This window comes from Rattus rattus, chromosome 8, assembly GCF_011064425.1.
Source record: "Rattus rattus isolate New Zealand chromosome 8, Rrattus_CSIRO_v1, whole genome shotgun sequence".
Classification (NCBI taxonomy): domain Eukaryota; kingdom Metazoa; phylum Chordata; class Mammalia; order Rodentia; family Muridae; genus Rattus; species Rattus rattus.
In genome coordinates this window covers 49599365-49616897 of record NC_046161.1, presented here as the reverse complement: position 1 = coordinate 49616897, position 17533 = coordinate 49599365, and the positions used below count along the sequence as shown (strand labels likewise).

The following is a 17533-nucleotide window of genomic DNA, read 5'->3' as shown; positions in this document are numbered from 1 at the left end:
GGTTGGCTTAAGCTATAAATGATGAGGGGAAAGATTATGGTAACTAGGTGGGTAGATATTTGTAAAATACTGCACCCTGTCCAAAGTGAAAATTTATCGCTAATACTGAAATTCCTTAAGGGCCCATTCCTTTTTAATAAAAAGTAAAAAAACAGTATTCTGATAGGCAAGTTTCCAAAAGTAAGATTTATTATAGTTTCGTTTCCCCATCCAATAGCCAACCAGATGCAAAACAGAAATCTGTATTTCTGCTTGGAAAGGAATGGTCTAATAAGAGAATGACGCCCAAAGAACAAGCCTTTCAAGGTAAACCTGGCCCTAATTAACTCTGTGTATGTATATAATATAGATATACAGAATATGTGTGTATATATATGTAAATTTGCAGACCATTTCCTAAATCCCCAAGAAGAAGAAAGTTCGATTTTTTTAAAGTGCTTGCATCGCTTTGACTTTCAGGAAGTAAACTATAAATATGATTCCATTTTCCCACCTGTTATTTTTTTTTAATTGCCAGGAACCGTTCCATCCTTAACTGGGGTTGTGGGGTGCATGTGTGTGAAACTGCTGGACGGCCCAAGCAACTGCTTCTAACAGAAAGTTTCTACTCCTCTATCCCAGACTGCACATTTATTAGTCCCTACCTATATGCTAGAAATGGTAACTGTCCCCTACCCAGTAGGGCACTACACTTTTTCAAAAAAACAAAACAACTAGCAAGCACAAGGCCCTGGGGTCGGTCCCCAGCTCCGAAAAAAAGAAAAGAAAAGAAAAGAAAAGAAAACAAAACCTGTACACAGAGGGACAACCTGATGGCCATTTAACTGTGCAGACAAGAATGTAGAAATGTCAGATTGTTGCAGGATGGTGGTTTGACTGGAAGCTGGCAGCTTTCTGAACCAGCTTTAGGGAAGAACTGTCCCAGACTGCCAAAGGGTTAAATATTTGTAGAGGGTAAAACCTGAGCCTGCCGGGATCTTTTTTTTTTTTCTGCTTGCCCGGGGGCCTGCTGCAGATTCAGTATCTCTTGGTTATTTCCTGCGATCACTAAAGCCAGTTTTCAAGAAAACAAGTCGCAGGGGTTTGAAATGTCACACCAAGTGACCTGGGCACGACATATCCAGGGGCCATCCCCCGCCCCCTCCATTTCGGGCCTGGAAAGAAAATAAACCAAGGACACGCCAGACTGGTTCTGGGTGGACTTATTTTCTCCTGCAGCCGCGGTCCTAGCGGGGGCTTGTTGTGGCTCCTTCAGTGTATCGCTTGCAGGTGATGCCAAACGTAGATAAGGAGCCGCCCCGGCCTTCTCCTCTGTCTAGACGGGGGAATTAATAAATGCAGCGAGATTGATCACGTCGCGCATCCACTCTAGGGACAACACGGAGGACGCGCCGCAGAGCCCGGGGCCGCAGGGTGAGCTTCACTCCCTAAACCAGTCACCCCACAATCCAATCGGGGACCAGTCTCTATGCCTCCTCGCCTCCCGCAAGGAGCGCCCCCGCTTCCGGAAACGCCTCGCAATTCACACTGCACCGGAACCGCCCTGCCCCGCCCCGTCGGCACCCAATAAGTGTCGGGCCCGCCCCATAGACGCCCAATCCCCGTCGGGCACGCCCTCGGTGCCCAATCAGGGTCTGGCCCGCCGGTCGGGCGCCGATTGACCCGCAGCACGAGGGCGGGTGGAGCCGGTGAAGCTGAAACGAGGCCCACTCGCGAAGTGGCGTTCGTCTGGCTCCCGTGGCGCCAACAGCACACAGGCGCGGCATGGCATCGGGTTGTTTTTTATTAAGATCAAAATATTCGTCCCACTATTCGCCTCACAATAAATAACAATAACTTACGTTTGTTCGGCAAAGGTTCTCACTGTCCTCCGTCGACTGATAATTTAAAACACTTTTTAAAAGACAGTCTCGTTTCTACTCTGTCCGGCAGTCATGCGCTTTTGGGGTTATGTCTGTTTCTTGGAATTGTCCCGTCCTCGCCGCCAAGTCCAGAGCAAAGCCTCGGTCAGCGCAGGCGAATTCGGAGCAGGCGTCCTCGCCGGTAGAGCCCTGTAGGACCCCACCAAATGGGTTCCCGGGCGAGTGGGGCGCAGAGACAGAGTGGCAGTTCCCCACGCGGCGAGGGAGAGGCGAGGGCGGAGCCAACCCAGAATGTCCCAAATTCTAGTTACGAGGAAAAAAAAAAAAAACCGAAAAGTCCTTGAAGCAGGAGTCTCCAGTCTCAGCGAGGCAGGCAAGTGTCCCCGCGCTGCTGGCCGTCCTGTCGCTGTCGCGTGCCTCTGCCCGCTCGCTTTAAATAACAACAATAATTACAAGGGCCGGAGATTTTTCAGAGCTGGAATGGCCTGAGCATGGGTGAGTCTCATGCAGGGAGCATGCGAGGTCCGCGGGCTGGCAGGGAAGGGTCCTGTCTCACGTCTCCACCGGACTAGGTACCATACTGTTGGGGGTGTCCGGGAGCTGCGAAGACAGAGAGGTCACGTCGCTACCAGAGGAGTTGCCTAGGGAGCCTGACTCGGAGAAGGAGACCTGCGAGGGCAGAGACACCAGAAAAGAAAAAGTGAACACACGCTCAAGCTTCTGCTCCTGGGTCACCTGCTCAGAGACCCGGCGTATTCCCTGCAGACAAGCCGTCAGCTGAGTAAACCCTGAAGAGAGGGATGGCAAGTCCCCACCCGCACAGGGGGATTGGGACCCGGTTAGTGTCAGCAGCGAGGTTGCGGGCTCAGCAGGCTTTCTCATTACCAAATCTGTCCCCAAGACCCTTGTCCTATACGAATGAAGTCCCCTCCACACCACTCCCACTGTGCAGTCTGCGCAGGGCCTCACCAGCTGTTGAAAGGCGGGTTGATCCAGGTCGCTCTGGAGTGCGAACTCGCTGAGAGCTTTCCAGGGCGGCTGGTACGTCTGCACCTCGACTGCGCTGCCCTGCACGGCGTTCTCGTGGCGGATGGGGCTGCCCGCCACCAGAGGCGTCCCAGTTAGTCCCTGGAGACTCTGAGGGGCAAGCACACAGCACAAGGCGTTAGGTCAGTATTTGCACCACTTTTGAGCATAGAGCCCCAGGCTCTGAAGAGTGATTTGGGAATTAAATTGTTTTGAGGAGGAGACGCACTCCACTGCACACAACGAACCCCCATTCCGCAGTGGAGATACCCCAGGGTCCACAATGCTACTCCTTTCACTCTTAGGAGTCAAACACCAGGCCAGGGAAACGGAAGTCCTTTATGCCCTTCCCTAGCCAGGTATGCGAAACCAAACCAAACAAACAAACAAACAAACAAAAACTCGGGTCGAGCTTTACCCTCCTCCTTCCCCCAAAGTACAACTCCGTAGTCCCAACCACACCACAGGGTCGTCTCTAAGCCCAGGGCCCCTCAACTCTGGGCTGCTACTGGCACAATGTACCACCCCCAACCACAGCAACTTAAACGCCAAGGTCAACATTTCTTCTAAGGTGCGGGTGCCAAGGTACGTGGGGAGTCCACCTCTGCCTCGTTCTCCCCAGAAAGAGGCCTTCGAAAGCCGCGGCGGCTACCACCCGCCTTCCCGCCGCCACCAGCACCTCACCGCCTTGTCGCTGTGTTGCTGCTGCTGTAGCTGCTTCATGAGAATGGACTTCTTCTTGTCCTTGCAACGCTTGTTCTGAAACCACACACGGATGACCCGCGGGCTCAAGCCGGTCATCTCTACCAGCTGCTCCTTCATGAGCGCGTCAGGCCGCGGGTTGGCGGCGTAGCATGTCCGCAGGGTGTGCAGTTGCTTCTCGTTGAGCACAGTCCGCACCCGGGTTGTCTTCTCCGCCTGCTTGTGCACGTGCGTACGCAGTGAGGACTGTCGTCCGGACCCGGCGTCTGCAGGAGCCGAGAGACAGGAGGTCTGACGGGCCGCCAGCCATTCTCCCCAAGATTTCGTTTCCCTGCTATTCCGTTCGTTTGTCTATTGTTCCTCTCCCTCCCCATCCGCTCGCCTAACCCAGAGGATGAATGCTTTTTGTTCTGTCCCTATCTCCCTAGCCCGATTGCCTTGCAGCGATCACCCCGAGTCCTACAGGACTCTGGAGTTCTGTTCTAGACCGCTGTGGTACTAATATACCCTAGGAAAACCCAACTGCCTCCAGCCGGACAAGCAAAGCCCTCTAGAAGAAGGTGGAGTTTTAGAGGAAGAGGTGGAAATCGAAATGCGACTCCGGCGGGGAAAGAAAAGGGACAGGGACCCAGGTTACAGGACAACTCCTAGACTGGGAGACTCTCTGCTCCTAAGGGGTCGGCTAGGCTGGTCTAGCCCTTAGGAACACTCTCAGACTGGGAAGATTCCAACTTGGGGCAACCAGAGGCCTTCTGGGCACAGAATGGCTCCTTCCTGGCTGCCTGCCTTGGGGCTTCAGTCTGAGATTCTCTCCATTGCTCTGGGTTTCCTCAGTCCGGTGACTGCTGACTTTCACACCCACCTCGGAACAGCCTCAAGCCTACATTTCAAAACAAAGGGGAGACCCTGGGTGAACTCAGACTGGGTTCATTCAACACCAAGTCCATTCTGTTTTACTTCCAACCTGGTCTACACACCCACTAGATATTAGCTGCATTGTTTACATTAATGTCCCCTCTAGGCATTTCTAGGACTGGATAAACATTTACAAATAGCCCACCCAAACCAATTTCCTCCTTCTACGGTGTGTGTGGAAATGGAGTCACAGAGAGGAATGAGTCCCTGGTGTCACACAGCACAAGAAGGCCTGGTCTAGTTCGCTCTGGCTGGGTAGCAGAGCCCCTGGCTTCTTAGAACTGGGGTCTCTGTGGCACTCTCCACCTGCTTCTTGTCAACACTTATTTCCCAGTCTGAGCAACTCCTGGCCAAGGCACCTACCACCCTAGAAAGGTTTTATTCAATAAACTTCCTTTATGCTAGCTGGACATCAAAACAAGAGCACAGGCCCCTCTTCTGCACCGCTGGCCTTCCGTAGGCTCTGGATGGGATACCTTTTCTCCCTGACGGTAACCTGTTCATCAAAGGAATTCTAAACACAACCCAGGCAGGCAGCACCTAGGATTCCGGGTCCTCCACTCTCCCGATCCTAGTCTGTGTCCTACACCGGGTCCAAGGCCACGGAGAACACAACTCCCGAAGCTCGCATGCTCACATACAATTTTTCACCCCCGCACACGCAGACACATAGCAGGGTTCCCAGCGCACGCGGCCCTTCACACCGGCTTCCCGTCGGAAGCTCAGCGGTCGGCTACACAGTCGTACATCCCACTGACCGGGGCGCAGCGCTCCGGGCCGGGAGAGCGACTTACCTGGCAGATGCAGGCCGCGGGCGCCGGGGAGCGGGCCAGGGCTGCGCGGGCTGCCGGCCGCAGCGCGCTCCAGCAGGAGGCCGTGGTCGGCTCGGCAGAGCAGCTCGTGCTCCCTCAGCGAGAACTCGTCTCCAGGGAGCAGCTGGCGGCTGCACACGGAGCAGCGGAAGCACTCGATGTGGTACACGCTGTCCCGCGCCCGCATCACCAGGTCACTGCTGCTGAAGCCCACCTGACACTGGGCACACTTGATGCCGAACAGCCTGCGGGCCCGGGCGCGGCGGGAGTCAGCGCGAGGACCCGAGGCCAGGACGCGCAGCCGAGTCCTCCCCAGCCCAAGGGGGCCGAACCCCGGGTCCCGCCGGCTCACCTGACGTAGTCCCGCTTGCAGTACGTTTTCCCGTCTCTCACGAAGCACGTGCACGTCTCATCCAGATACTGGCTGCACTCAGCGCACTTGAGGCAGGCGGCGTGCCACTCGAGGTCGGGCGACACCCGAAGGATAAACTGGTCGTGGATCTGACTCCCGCAGCCCACGCACATGGCCGTCCCGGGCTTCTCTGGCAGGGAAGGGCGCAGGGCCCGCGTCAGGCCCGGCTGCCGGACCCCGGCCGGCCTTGGCCGCTGCAGCCCCAACCCAACCCTCCCTCCCTCGCTCTCCCGCTCTTAGAAGTGCGACCACAAGGGAACCAAAAGCTTTGGAATGATCCAGAAAATAGGAAACGAAAACAACACAATCTCCTGACATTTCCGTTATCACCGTCTTTGAACACGGGTGTAGTATCGGTTCAGCTAGAGACAGAACTAACGGGAGGCAGGCAACAGCACGGTGACACCGAGGAGCCCCGGACGCCTCCGTGTCCACACTGTCGGCTAAGCCCGGATTTCCGCCCGCTCCCGCTCCCGCTCACAGCGACTCCCTCCTATTTCAACACCGACACCGCAGCATTCAGCCCTGTCCCCTCTTAGCTTCTTCGACAGTTCTTAGTTTAAACACCCCAGATCAAGCGACTGAAACCTCTCTAGCTTCGAAAGACAGAAAAGAAACCCATCTCCCTAAATCAAACCCAATCGCCCTAGTAGAAAAGAGAAAGAATTCACAGCCTGAGGTCATCCCAGACAACTTGGGAAATGTCTAATTACGAAATAAAATAGTAGGATTCCAACGAATAAACATTGTTACAGGCGAAATGCACTGTTTGTTTGTTTGTTTGTTTGTTTGTTTTTTATTCTCCCAAGTATTTTGTCAAATAGAAGCCACTTGTAGAATCCGCTAAACATTCTTCTGCATTGGAAATGTTGCATATCAAGCACGCATACACACCCACACACAGAGAAAGACTTACTCTTGGAATGATCCCCCATAGCACCCAGAAAAGGATAATGAAAAATAATATCCACCATGCAGAGAGAGACGTGAGCAAAGCGTACGGCCGGGGGCAGAAGGACCAGGGTCGCGCGCCCAGCCTCCGCTCTTTGCTAACTAACTCCTGCCCCGCGGAGTTGAAGGAGCGATTCCGCACCGGCCCGCACGCAGCATGACGTCAGCACGCACTCGCCCGGGGCCCGAGCTGGAGGCGGGACCTGTAGCGTCACCCAGCTCTCCCACCGCCTGTGGGGCTAGCTAGGGAGATGCTGGGGACCCGGAGGGTGGGCTGGGGTAGAGTCGGAGGCGAAGGGAGATTGGCTGGGAGGAAGTGGGAAAGCTCTGATTGGCTCGGAGTGAACAATGGAGCGCAGCCCCCTCCCCCGAAACCTTCCAGGATCCTCTCTGCAGCCCTGGGTCCCGCAATCCCTTGGAAGCCGCATCTCCACCCTGCGAGCTCTGCTGCAGCGCCGCGCTTCCTTCGGGCTTGTAGGGCGGTTGCCCCAGTCGCTTCCCAGCAGGGCAATAGACTCCTGGGGATAGATGGGAGTCCTCTCTCCCTTAAAAGTGTTTTTCTTTTATAATTTTTAAATTAAAAATTCCTCCTGGGGACGACAGACCTGAGGGAGAAAAGAGGATCCGCTGTGTCACACCATCACTGGTCCAGCCGGCCACCTTTCTCCCTTTGTGGGCCTGAGCCTTTGTTCGGCGGGGTCCAAGTTAGGGAGAACTGGTAGGAAATGACCACCTTGGGTTTGGATAAACTCTGTGCGGACTTTCCCACCCGCGCCGTCTGTAGAAAACTCGATGTTGCAGGTGGGTAAGCCAAAAGGAATCCAGAGATTCCCGGGCCACAGTCCCCCACCCACCCTGGCCTAGGCACTTCTCCCTTCTGTTTTTCCGCTCTTTTGGTTCACTTAATGCTGACTCCCACCCTCTCCTTCCTCCTCTCAGCTGCACAGATCCTGAGAACACTGCCGAGATGTGTTACTCTTCCAGAGTAAAAGATTTTTACGAACTCTCTGACTTTAGATTACACAAACCAATTACAACACAAATAATCAGAAACAAATGTGGGGCGCGGGGTAGTTTACCGTCTTCCCGGTGGCTTTTTAATCCTTGAAAAATCTGCAACTTCTAAGACTCGGGGATTTTTAAATCAAAAACAAAAATCGCTATGAGTTTTGTTTCAAGGGATTGAAAGACAAATCGATGAGGTACAAACAGCGTTTATCCAACGGTGGTCTGTTAGTCCCTCACTCCCATTCTGAAAGGACACCAAGAACTTGATGCCTCTCTAGGAGGGGTGCGGCTGGGCTTCTGGGATAAGGCGTCTCTAGCAAATCCAATGTCCGGACTTGGATCCTACGTCCGGACTTGGATCCCGCAGGCCTCTTTGCCTGAGAGCTAATTCGGGCGCGGCGGTCCAACTGTTCAGAGCCAAGGCTGTTGGGCTGTGAAATCGTTGCAGTCCTGAGCATTAGCACAGGCGCTGCAGAAAGTCGGGGTTCGAAAGGTCCTGGGTGCTCAAAAATCGCTGCTCGGAGATGCTTCAGCGCTGGAAACAGTCTGGCACCTCACTCCACAGCCGGGTTCCTGTGGCTTTTGACCCCGCCTCCCCCTCTGGGCTAGTGCTCTCTGGAGCCAGAGTTTTGACACAGCCTACACCCCTTGACAACAGGCTGACCCCTCCCCATCTTTCCAACACCACGCCGGCAGCTCTGGCTCTGGGGCCAGATTAAGTTTGGATGAATGTGTCTGTGCTAGTAAACCACGGACCATGAGAAAAGTAAGGGCCCCTGCATCTGTGCTGGCCTCTGTGACTTCGGGTGTTTCATTTCTTCTCCTTCCCTCACTTTTCCTTGTCTGTAAAATGGCCGTACTTAGAACAGCTCTCTCTGCTTTGTAAAAATTAAACTAATCACAGGAAAAGCTTAGAATCATACCCGGCTCCTAGTTCGTGCTCAGTGTGTTAGCTATAGTAACCATAGTGGTTCACTTCTGGAAAGGTATCCTGGAAAGGTATCAGTGTGGGCCTTGCTAGAAGTGAGGTCTAAGCACATCTCTGCCTGTTGGGCAACGATTTGTTTGAATGTGCTTGCTCTGCATGCCTGCCCTAGGTGTGGACTTAGCTTATTGTTAAAGTCAGTGAGTGGGCTCTGCTCTGTGCCCGCTCCAGGCACTCGGGGATACTTGTCACCTCACCCTCCACCCCAGGGCTATTTTGGGCCATGCCTGGCTCCCTGTACCCTTAAGATCCCACAAACCCCCCCAGGTATTGGCTATCTCTGCAGGAGTCTTAGGCTCAACCTTTAACCCTCTCCTGCCTAGAGAAAGTCCCCGCTCCTAACCAGAAACCGAGTCTCTCTAGACTATGCTGAGAGTGGGGGAGGGGCACTCACCTCCTCCATTTCTCTGCTGCTGGAAAACCATTTTCCAGGTCCCTGAGCGTGGGTCTCCGGAGTCCTGGTTGCCCCAGGAGTCCAGTGCTGGAGTGCTGGCATGAGAGGGGCATAAGTGATACACGCGGTGTCTTTAGTTTGGTCCAGCCCTGCCTTACCCTTTGAGAGAAACCTGGGTTATCTGCTCTCCACACTTCGGGCTGTGGCACCCAAGAGACTCCCTTTCCTCTTTTCTTGCCCTTGGGAGTAGTGGCCACGGTTTGAGAGCCCTAGCACCAGCTGTGACAGAGGAAGACTTAGGGACTGCAGAGAAAGCTCCCGGTGCCTCCCCTCCCCCCGCCCCCCAAGACCCTTGAGAAGGTCAGGTGGCCACTCACTCTGTAATGACAACAGCCCCCTCCTGAGGACAAGCCTTGCCCGAGGGAAACAGCAGCAATCTCAGCCTGTGGCCAGGCTTGGGAGTCACCTACAAAGGCAGGCAATGGAAAACAAACCGGCTTTTATTTGTTTTTGTGGGTTTTGTTTGTTTTTGTTTTGTTGTGGGGGGAGTTGTTTTTATCTTGTTGTGGGGTTTTTGTTTTTGTTTTGTTGTGGGGTTTTTGTTTTTGTTTTGTTGTTGTGTTTTGTTGTGGGGTTTTTGTTTTTGTTTTGTTGTGTGTGGGAGGAGTTGTTTTGTTAGCTTGTTTTTTGCTTAGTCAATCTTTCCATCCTTTCTACCTTCCTCCTAAAACCAGGAAGCAGGACACACTTTTGGGGACTGTCCCCCGGGCCCTTGTCTGACAGAGAGCTCCTCACACTCCCCATGACTGACTGGGCAGAAGCAGCACATGTATGCACAGATCCCCGCTCAGGGACCCATTTAGCGTGTGCCAGCCTGCGCATGCACATTCATGCAGTCACACATCCAGCTTCCTCTTCACTTCACCGCCTCTGTTCTTTACCCCTTCACTCACAGATGTAAAAAGGAATGCCGGGGCCACAGTAACACCATCACCATGGCCAGTGTACGGGATTCTCTCTCAGGTCTGTGTGCTTTAACATATCTCACAGAAATTCTAGGAATACGATGCTGGGGTACAGTTATCCTACATCACGGCTGAGGGACAGTAGTGTGGAAAGGTAAGTAACCCGTATCAGGTCACTGACAGAGAGGCTTTTTTTTTTTTTTTTGGTTCTTTTTTCCAGAGCTGGGGACCGAACCCAGGGCCTTGCGCTTCCTAGGCAAGCGCTCTACCACTGAACTAAATCCCCAACCCCAACAGAGAGGCTTTCTGTGCCCAGTGTCTGCTTGTAGGTTCATTGGTGTACATTACCTGCCAATCAACTACAGAGGTGGAGCCATGGGTGTGATCTCCACCCAACAGAGCGGGAGTTGCTGGTAGTGGAAGGAGTCATCCTCTAGGTATCCGTGAGCTATGTGGGGGAGACACTTTAAATCCACACCACAGTAATATCAGAAAGTTCATTAGGCTGCGTCCATGACACAGCTGGACCTAAAAGCTGGGTTAGCAGACCCAGGCTAAGGCCTTCCTGTTGGCGGGAGTGCCTGCTGTGGCTGTCATTCTGCCCTTGTCCACTCTGGGACCACAGGGCACCTCTCAGGTGTCCACAGCAGACCTTTCCTCTTGCTGCTGCCCTAACTCCTCCAAATCCACATTCGCAGGCCTTTTTCTCCAAAGACGGTTGGAAATGTCAGAATCCGAGAGTTCACAACACTACAGGCGTTTAGAAGGGGAGGGCACCATGCCTCTGTGAAGCAAGGCCTGGGAAAAAGAAGAAATTTGACAAGTCAGGATGAGGCATCCGGCTGCCTGACACTGATAACCAAATCTTCTACTATGCCTACCTCCCCTACCTCTGTGAGCAGAGAGGTGCCTACTGGCTGCCCTTCTCTCCTCCCTAACATTCCCCCAGCACTCGCTGTAGAAAGGGCCCTGGGCTAAGTCTCAGGTAAGACTCCATTTAAAACCAGACACCTCCAAACACGATCAGCCACATAGTTTGCAGAGCCCACTGAAAATGAAATTGCCAAGTTTCCCGCTCAGACATTACTAAGAATGTAAGGACCCTGGTGACAGAGCAGTAAGCCCTCCTAACTGCTCAGGCTGTGGTGCCACCAAGCCGGCTCTGCCTTGCAGCATCGGGGCGGGTCCTACTGTCATCTTTAAGCAGCTCAAAAAAAATCAATAAACTTCATAAGCCAATACAATTAGTAAGAGATAAGACTAAGACTCAAGTCCACTTCAGGCCATGAGATGAGTCATGAACTTGTGGTCTGTCCAGATGGAAATGTTTCTGTGTTGTTTGTTACTTTGTTTAGAGTGGACAGACATGTGATAAAATCCTTCTGTATTTAAACAAACAAGCAAACTCTCAGTCTTTGGGACAGTCACTATGAGAGGATCAGGGTGAGACATGGATCCCAGAATTAACCACAGTGTCACTATAGAGGATGGAGACAAATGAGCACACACACACACACACACACACACACACACACACACACACACACGGTGGGGAAGAGAGGGAGAGAGGGGAAGAAGGATAGGGAGGGGGAGGGGAGGAGGAGAAAGAGAGAGAGAGAGAATAGAGAACAACTGTTTTCCTTTAAATCACACCCTCAAAGGCATCTGGAGAGATACAAAAAGAACTGGAGGCCAGGCTTCCTGCTAGATTCTGGGAAAGCACCAGGCCATAGACAGGGACTATGACTTCTGCTTTAGGAGAAGGCTGCAGTTCCCCATCTTTCCAGAAGGGGGCAACAGGCTAGCTCCGTGTGGCCTGGGAGTGGTCCCCAGCAATTTTACCCCAGGCACCAGACAGGCTTGGGGCTAGGTACTTGTCTCCTGAGTTATTTAGTTTTGTTTTCTGCGACAAGGTCTTATATCCCCATAGAGTCCAGCCTCAAACTCACTAACGTGTATAAGCCACACAAAGCTTCCGATCTTCCCAGGCAGTCATGTGTCACCAGACCCAAGTTGGATGTCCACTGAACAGCATCGCCATACTCGAATTGGAGGAAACATAAACATAGACGTTAACAACACACTTTAAAGACATATCTACACAGAAGGATAAGAAAACAATCCTATTGATTATACTTTGTGTGTGTGTGTGTGTGTGTGTGTGTGTGTGTGTGTGTGTGAGTGTGAGTCGTGTGAGTCATGTGAGAGGAGGACGGCAGGTGCTCTGGACCTGGGATTGGGGTGGTTATGAGCGGCCGCATGTGGGTGCGAGGAAGCAAGCTTGAGTTCTCTATAAGAGCAGCAAGCATTCTTAACAGTTGACCTATCTCTCCACCTCAACGGAATATTGTACTAAGGTCTGACATTCTCCAGGATGCGTTGGGTTTAAACTTTTCAGGCGGGAGAGCCTGTTAGGGGCTTGTACTTGTTTATGACAGACGGATGGAGAACGAGCTCACGGGACGTTCCCTTCATTAAGCAACTGCCCTTCTAATGGCGTCTAGGAATATCTTTTGTTCTTTCCATACAGTTACAAGAAACTAAATAAGCGATTCCCCCACCCCCACCCTCACCCCCACCCCCGCCCCAACGAGAACCAGAGTCTTGTCCTACTTTGCCTACTCATCACTTTGCATCACAACAGGAAATACTACAATGGCACCCGATACTGGGCTCTCGCCAAGACCCATGGAGTGGAGTTCTCAGATGAACCTCAGGAGATCCAGTTATTACAAAACGCCCCTGGAGGTTTGCGTTCCCAAATTAGGTAATACAGAGTTAGCAGAATCTGTGTTGTCACCTCTCCTCTGAGGTGGCTGTCCAAGGTCTAATCACAGACAGATTGTGATTAGTGATTAGTGAGGCTGGGGTGGGCATTAGCCCACTGCAGGAGGGACTCCAGACGGGCGCTCATCTGCTGGAAATGCGTGATTGCTTTGGAGGCAGCGAACTGTGCTCTGCATCGCTGCGCTGAGTTCTGTTTTGACCGACTTGAATTATGGACAATGTGTGTTATTTATAGCTGCCGTAGACGTGCCTTTATAGTTGAGAACAAAATCATAATGCTCCCAGTTGCCGCTCAGTCTGCCGCTCTCCCACCTCTCTGCTTGCAGAGGACAGAGATTTATCACCACTGGCCTCATCGTCACATACCTAGAGCATCAGGCAAGCGTCAAGCTAGTGCAGTAAGCCCATGGCCAGGAGGCTGGCTGATGCTGGAAGGATGGCCCTGACTCTCACGGGATTTCACCTGAGGTAGGGAGATGAAACCAGATAATGGGATGGCTACAGGGCAAGGCCGGCTGGCTTTGCCTGAGTTGGGTTGAGTTGAGTTTGCTTATAGGAGAGAAAGCTGCTAGGCCAGGTGAGTGAGAGGGGAGGAAGGCTCACCTGGAGGCGTGGCTCCCTTCCCAGCAGCTTCTTCACAGGGGACAGCTGGGACTCCATACATCACATACATCTAGGCCTCATGGGGGGGGGTGTAGAAAAAATACCAGCTATAGCAGGAAGAGGAAACGATTTGGCTCAAAGAGGAGCAAAGCTAAGGTAGACCTAAGAGTTGGGTGACCTGGGTCTCCACCTCATCAGCGGTAGGTTTTGGTGGCTTTACACTATGAACTTTTATTATTTGTGATTTCAAAATTAATGTCAAAACAGTAGATGCCTCCTTGTCTATAACCAGTGGGGAAAGATGCCTTGTCTTCAGAACCCGGAAAACCTCTTTTCTGTTTCACCAGCCCAAACTGGAATAGATTTGCCCATTTCCAAAGCAAAGAGTAGTGAATTCCCTCATTGGCTTAGACTCAGCCTAGGTACAAACATGACTCAATGGACCTTAATAAAGGGTTAAGAATGTGCGCTATAGGAAAACAAAACTGTTTGCACTTAGTCTATAGTTTACAAATAAAATTTATTTCTTTAGTGATGAAGAGGCAGTGTTACAGACAGTTTGTAACTTTTGTCTGTAGTGTTAGGGACTGAAACCCAAAGTCTCATCCATACTAAGCAAGCTCCCCATCCCTGAGCTCTGGCCTTAGCACAAAACATTGTTTTTTGTCAGACACTGGCAACTCATGGTTGCACAAGTAAGTAAAACTGAGTATCTCTCCTATAATCTAGCAACAAACAAGAATAAACCTACTTAAGAGTTCGTATATTCTAAAAGAAAATTCTAAAAGCCTTTTCATTAATTCAACAAGGAATGTGTTAGGTCCATATGAAGAAAGCTGTCTTAGCACGCGGGTCACAGGAAAGAAAGCAAATATGTGAGAGCCAGGTTCTGGTATGAGTTATGGGAGAACATTTCTCCCCTAATTAATCAGACGATGTATAAATCTATAAAAACAAACCGACATAGCACAAATATAATTAAACTGCTGGTGGAGTTTGATAAAATAAATCTGAAGACAAATGAAGGTGAAAAGGCTCCAGAAAGAAGCAAGTTTATAACTTCTTTATCATGTTTAAAGAGAAACATGACTTTTATTTTTACTAGACACTCAAATCTGTGGTGATGTCCTAACAGTGGGAACAGTTGGTAGATGAAAATAGGCAGAGTGGATAGCCAGGAAAAGCCAAATTACCAGTGTGGATGGAGGAACGCTCAAGGCACCCCACTCCGTGAAGAACCACAGGCAGTCAACAAGGACCCCCACCTTATCCAATCCCAAGTCATCTCTATAGCCAGGCACCAGAACAGCACTAAGTGGGTACAGCAGTTTGTGGTGTGTGTGTGTGTGTGTGTGTGTGTGTGTGTGTGTGTGTACACATATGGAAGAAATAACTAAAGAAGAGGTCATGAGTCAAGAGGGAGGATCTAGGAGTTGGAAGACAGCAAGAAGCATGGGATGGGAATGATGTAATTACTCCACTCCCATATGAAATTCTCAAAAGGTAAATAATGCATTTAAAAGGAAAAGTTGGACTTTGACTTGCAGTTATTAAATGGAAAGGAAATTGTTAGCATTCTAAGCTCCACCCCCCACAGTTACATGGAGATGATCCAACACTCACTAGCCTAAACGTTGGAAAACTGGTAAGCCTCCTACTCCCACTGGTCAGAGTAAAAGTCCCTGGTTAGATCCTGGGTTTCTCGGAACCATTGTTTTGATAGAATGGAGCCTCGTGTCCAGAGAGACCACAGCAGGCCAATAAGGTCCCACGTGGAAGGGATTTATTGAGGACAACAGAGACAAGAGGGGGAAGAGAGGGAGGAGAGTGAAAAAAAGAAGAGAAGGGTCTGCCTTTTATTTAAACTGCTCCCAGGTAAGGTGGGAGCTGAACCAAATGTATGCAGGGACTGTATGGCCATTGCCATGGCAACAGATGCCCAGGTCCCTGTCGCCTGCAGGTGGCGTCACTGCTGGAGGCAAAAGAAGTTCCTGATACCAACATACCTTCCTTTTCCTTATCATAAAGAGAAGAAGAAAGAAAAGGGGAGGGGAAGCTGATGGTCAAAGGGGAATGGGGCGTCTTGTCTCTTAGGCTGCTTCCTGCTGCCTTAGGGTGTTGTCCATTTCAGAGTACAGCTGACTTTCACCATCAGGGTCCACTTGGTAAACGCTGACGTCAGGCTCCTCCAGGGACAGTTCCTGTATCAGGAGCTGATTAATAGTTTGGTTAGATATTTTCTGTGTCTGTCATTGAAGGAATGCAGAAACAAGATTAATGAGTCAGGGAGCGAATAGCAACACCAGCAAGATGACTAGGAGAGGTGTTATGAAAGGGAGTACCCACTTCCATACAGGCTTTTTGGAAATCCAGGAATTAGAGGCCTCACACTCCTTGAAATTCTGCATGTCTGATTGTAGCTCCTGGATTTTATTTCTCACTATCCCTGATTGGTTGACGCAGAAACACATTCTTCAGTCGGTTCTGAAACACCACAGCTGCCAAAGAACCTGTTTCTAGATAGTAAGCATGGTTTCAGACATTTTTTGAAAACCGGTGTCAGGCTTGGAAGTGAATTTATCATATTGGGTCATGGAAGTCGTTATCCCTGCAATCCCAATGCCAGTGCCTATGGCTGTTCCCACAGAGACCAAGAGAGGCACAACCTGCCCTGCCCTCTTATGTCGGGCAGCTATCATATCTACAGCTGGGATCGGCAGGGGCTCAGTTCCCTGCATTACTCCTAGTTCAGGAAAAGGAGCACCAATGTGTGAACTCCTGACCAGGTGGCAGGTAGGAGATGATTTACCTGAGCGCCACAGAGGACGGATGTGCTTGGGACTGCAGGGCATTTCAGCAGAGATGAGGTGTCAAGGGGTGTGGTTCTGTTGCAGTCTAGGGAGCCCACCATTCCTACAGAACGTGTCCTGGATGCCTTAAAACAGTTTGCCATGCCAAAAAGAGAGATAGAAAAAAAGTATGGAGTCATGGCGACATCAGAGTCAGGGCAGCTGACAAAAGGTAAGGTAAGGTAAGGTTACTTGGCAGTATCATCAGAGAGGCTGTAAGTGTCAGTTGTGAGCTAGTCCCAGGGGGTACACATAGCCAGCAATCTTTAAAGTGACCAGGTCAGGTGACATTAAGGAGTTGGTATGCAGAGGTCAAGGCCAGAGCAAAAGGCAAAATGACAAGTTAGTGCCATTTATGAAGGGGGATGTCAAGGAGGTAAGGATCTCAGAGGAGTGTTTGATTACTTCCCCTACTTTTCTGATATCTAGAGGTTGGGCAGTTGAGACATATTTTCACTGGTTGCAGAGAGTACTTACTGGGAACCTGGCTTGATTTTTACAGTAGCGCTAACCAACAACTCCTGTCTCCCACCTGAGATTCCATGAGTCTTGTATGTAGAAAAACAATGTCTTGCGTTGTAGATAGAAGAAGTGATTGGTCCATGATCCTAGTGTATCTGACAAAACCAACATGGGCACCCACCATATTTGTCTGGCCATCTTTTACAATCATCTTTTTGTCTGGTCAAAGAGAAAGCAGGTAAAGAGATCATAAAACTTAGATGGGATAACCGATACAGGATGACAGCAATGTGGATCGGTTCCTGGCATCCGGCCATGGAGCAGTTTCCTGACTCTATTTGGAAAGACTGTTATTTGTGGGGGTTACAAGAGGAGCACAGGGAGGATTTGGAGTGAAGATAGGTAAACGCTTGGGCATAGGGAACCTCTTTCCATTTACCAGACCGCTCACAGTATGTCTGAAGATCCCATAAGATTATCAGATCTAGTGAGCCATGAAGTGGCCATTTGGAGCTGTGTCTAGCCGGTACTGAGTCCAGACCTTAGTGCAGAGGTGAATTAGCTTTGATGTCCTCAGGCTGGGCGTTGACTTCAGAGACTTTCCAGTGAGGAGCCTGGAGGTATGTTCAAAGACCATGACCCATGGGGGAGTTATTGAATTACTCGTACCGGTGTCCCGAGAATAATTTCAACACCAAAATTTCTGCCAGGGTAGACGTCTAAGTCGTCACTTAGACTCTCTAGAGGCCGTGTACTGTGAGTCCCGGACTCACCAGAAAGTCTGGGAGTTTCTAAACAGT

General features: G+C 50.9%; 1 protein-coding gene across 1 annotated transcript; it reads right to left on the bottom strand.

Moving 5' to 3' along the window:
• Nucleotides 1–2054: 2054 nt before the first annotated feature.
• Nucleotides 2055–6766, bottom strand: Isl2 (ISL LIM homeobox 2). The gene is made up of 6 exons (XM_032910118.1): nt 6646–6766; nt 5670–5859; nt 5300–5562; nt 3573–3856; nt 2832–2999; nt 2055–2531 (listed from the first exon to the last, which is right to left on the bottom strand). The coding sequence occupies exons 1-6, from the start codon at nt 6701–6703 to the stop codon at nt 2415–2417; spliced, it is 1080 nt and encodes a 359-aa protein (XP_032766009.1). The 5' UTR covers nt 6704–6766; the 3' UTR covers nt 2055–2414.
• Nucleotides 6767–17533: the final 10767 nt, after the last annotated feature.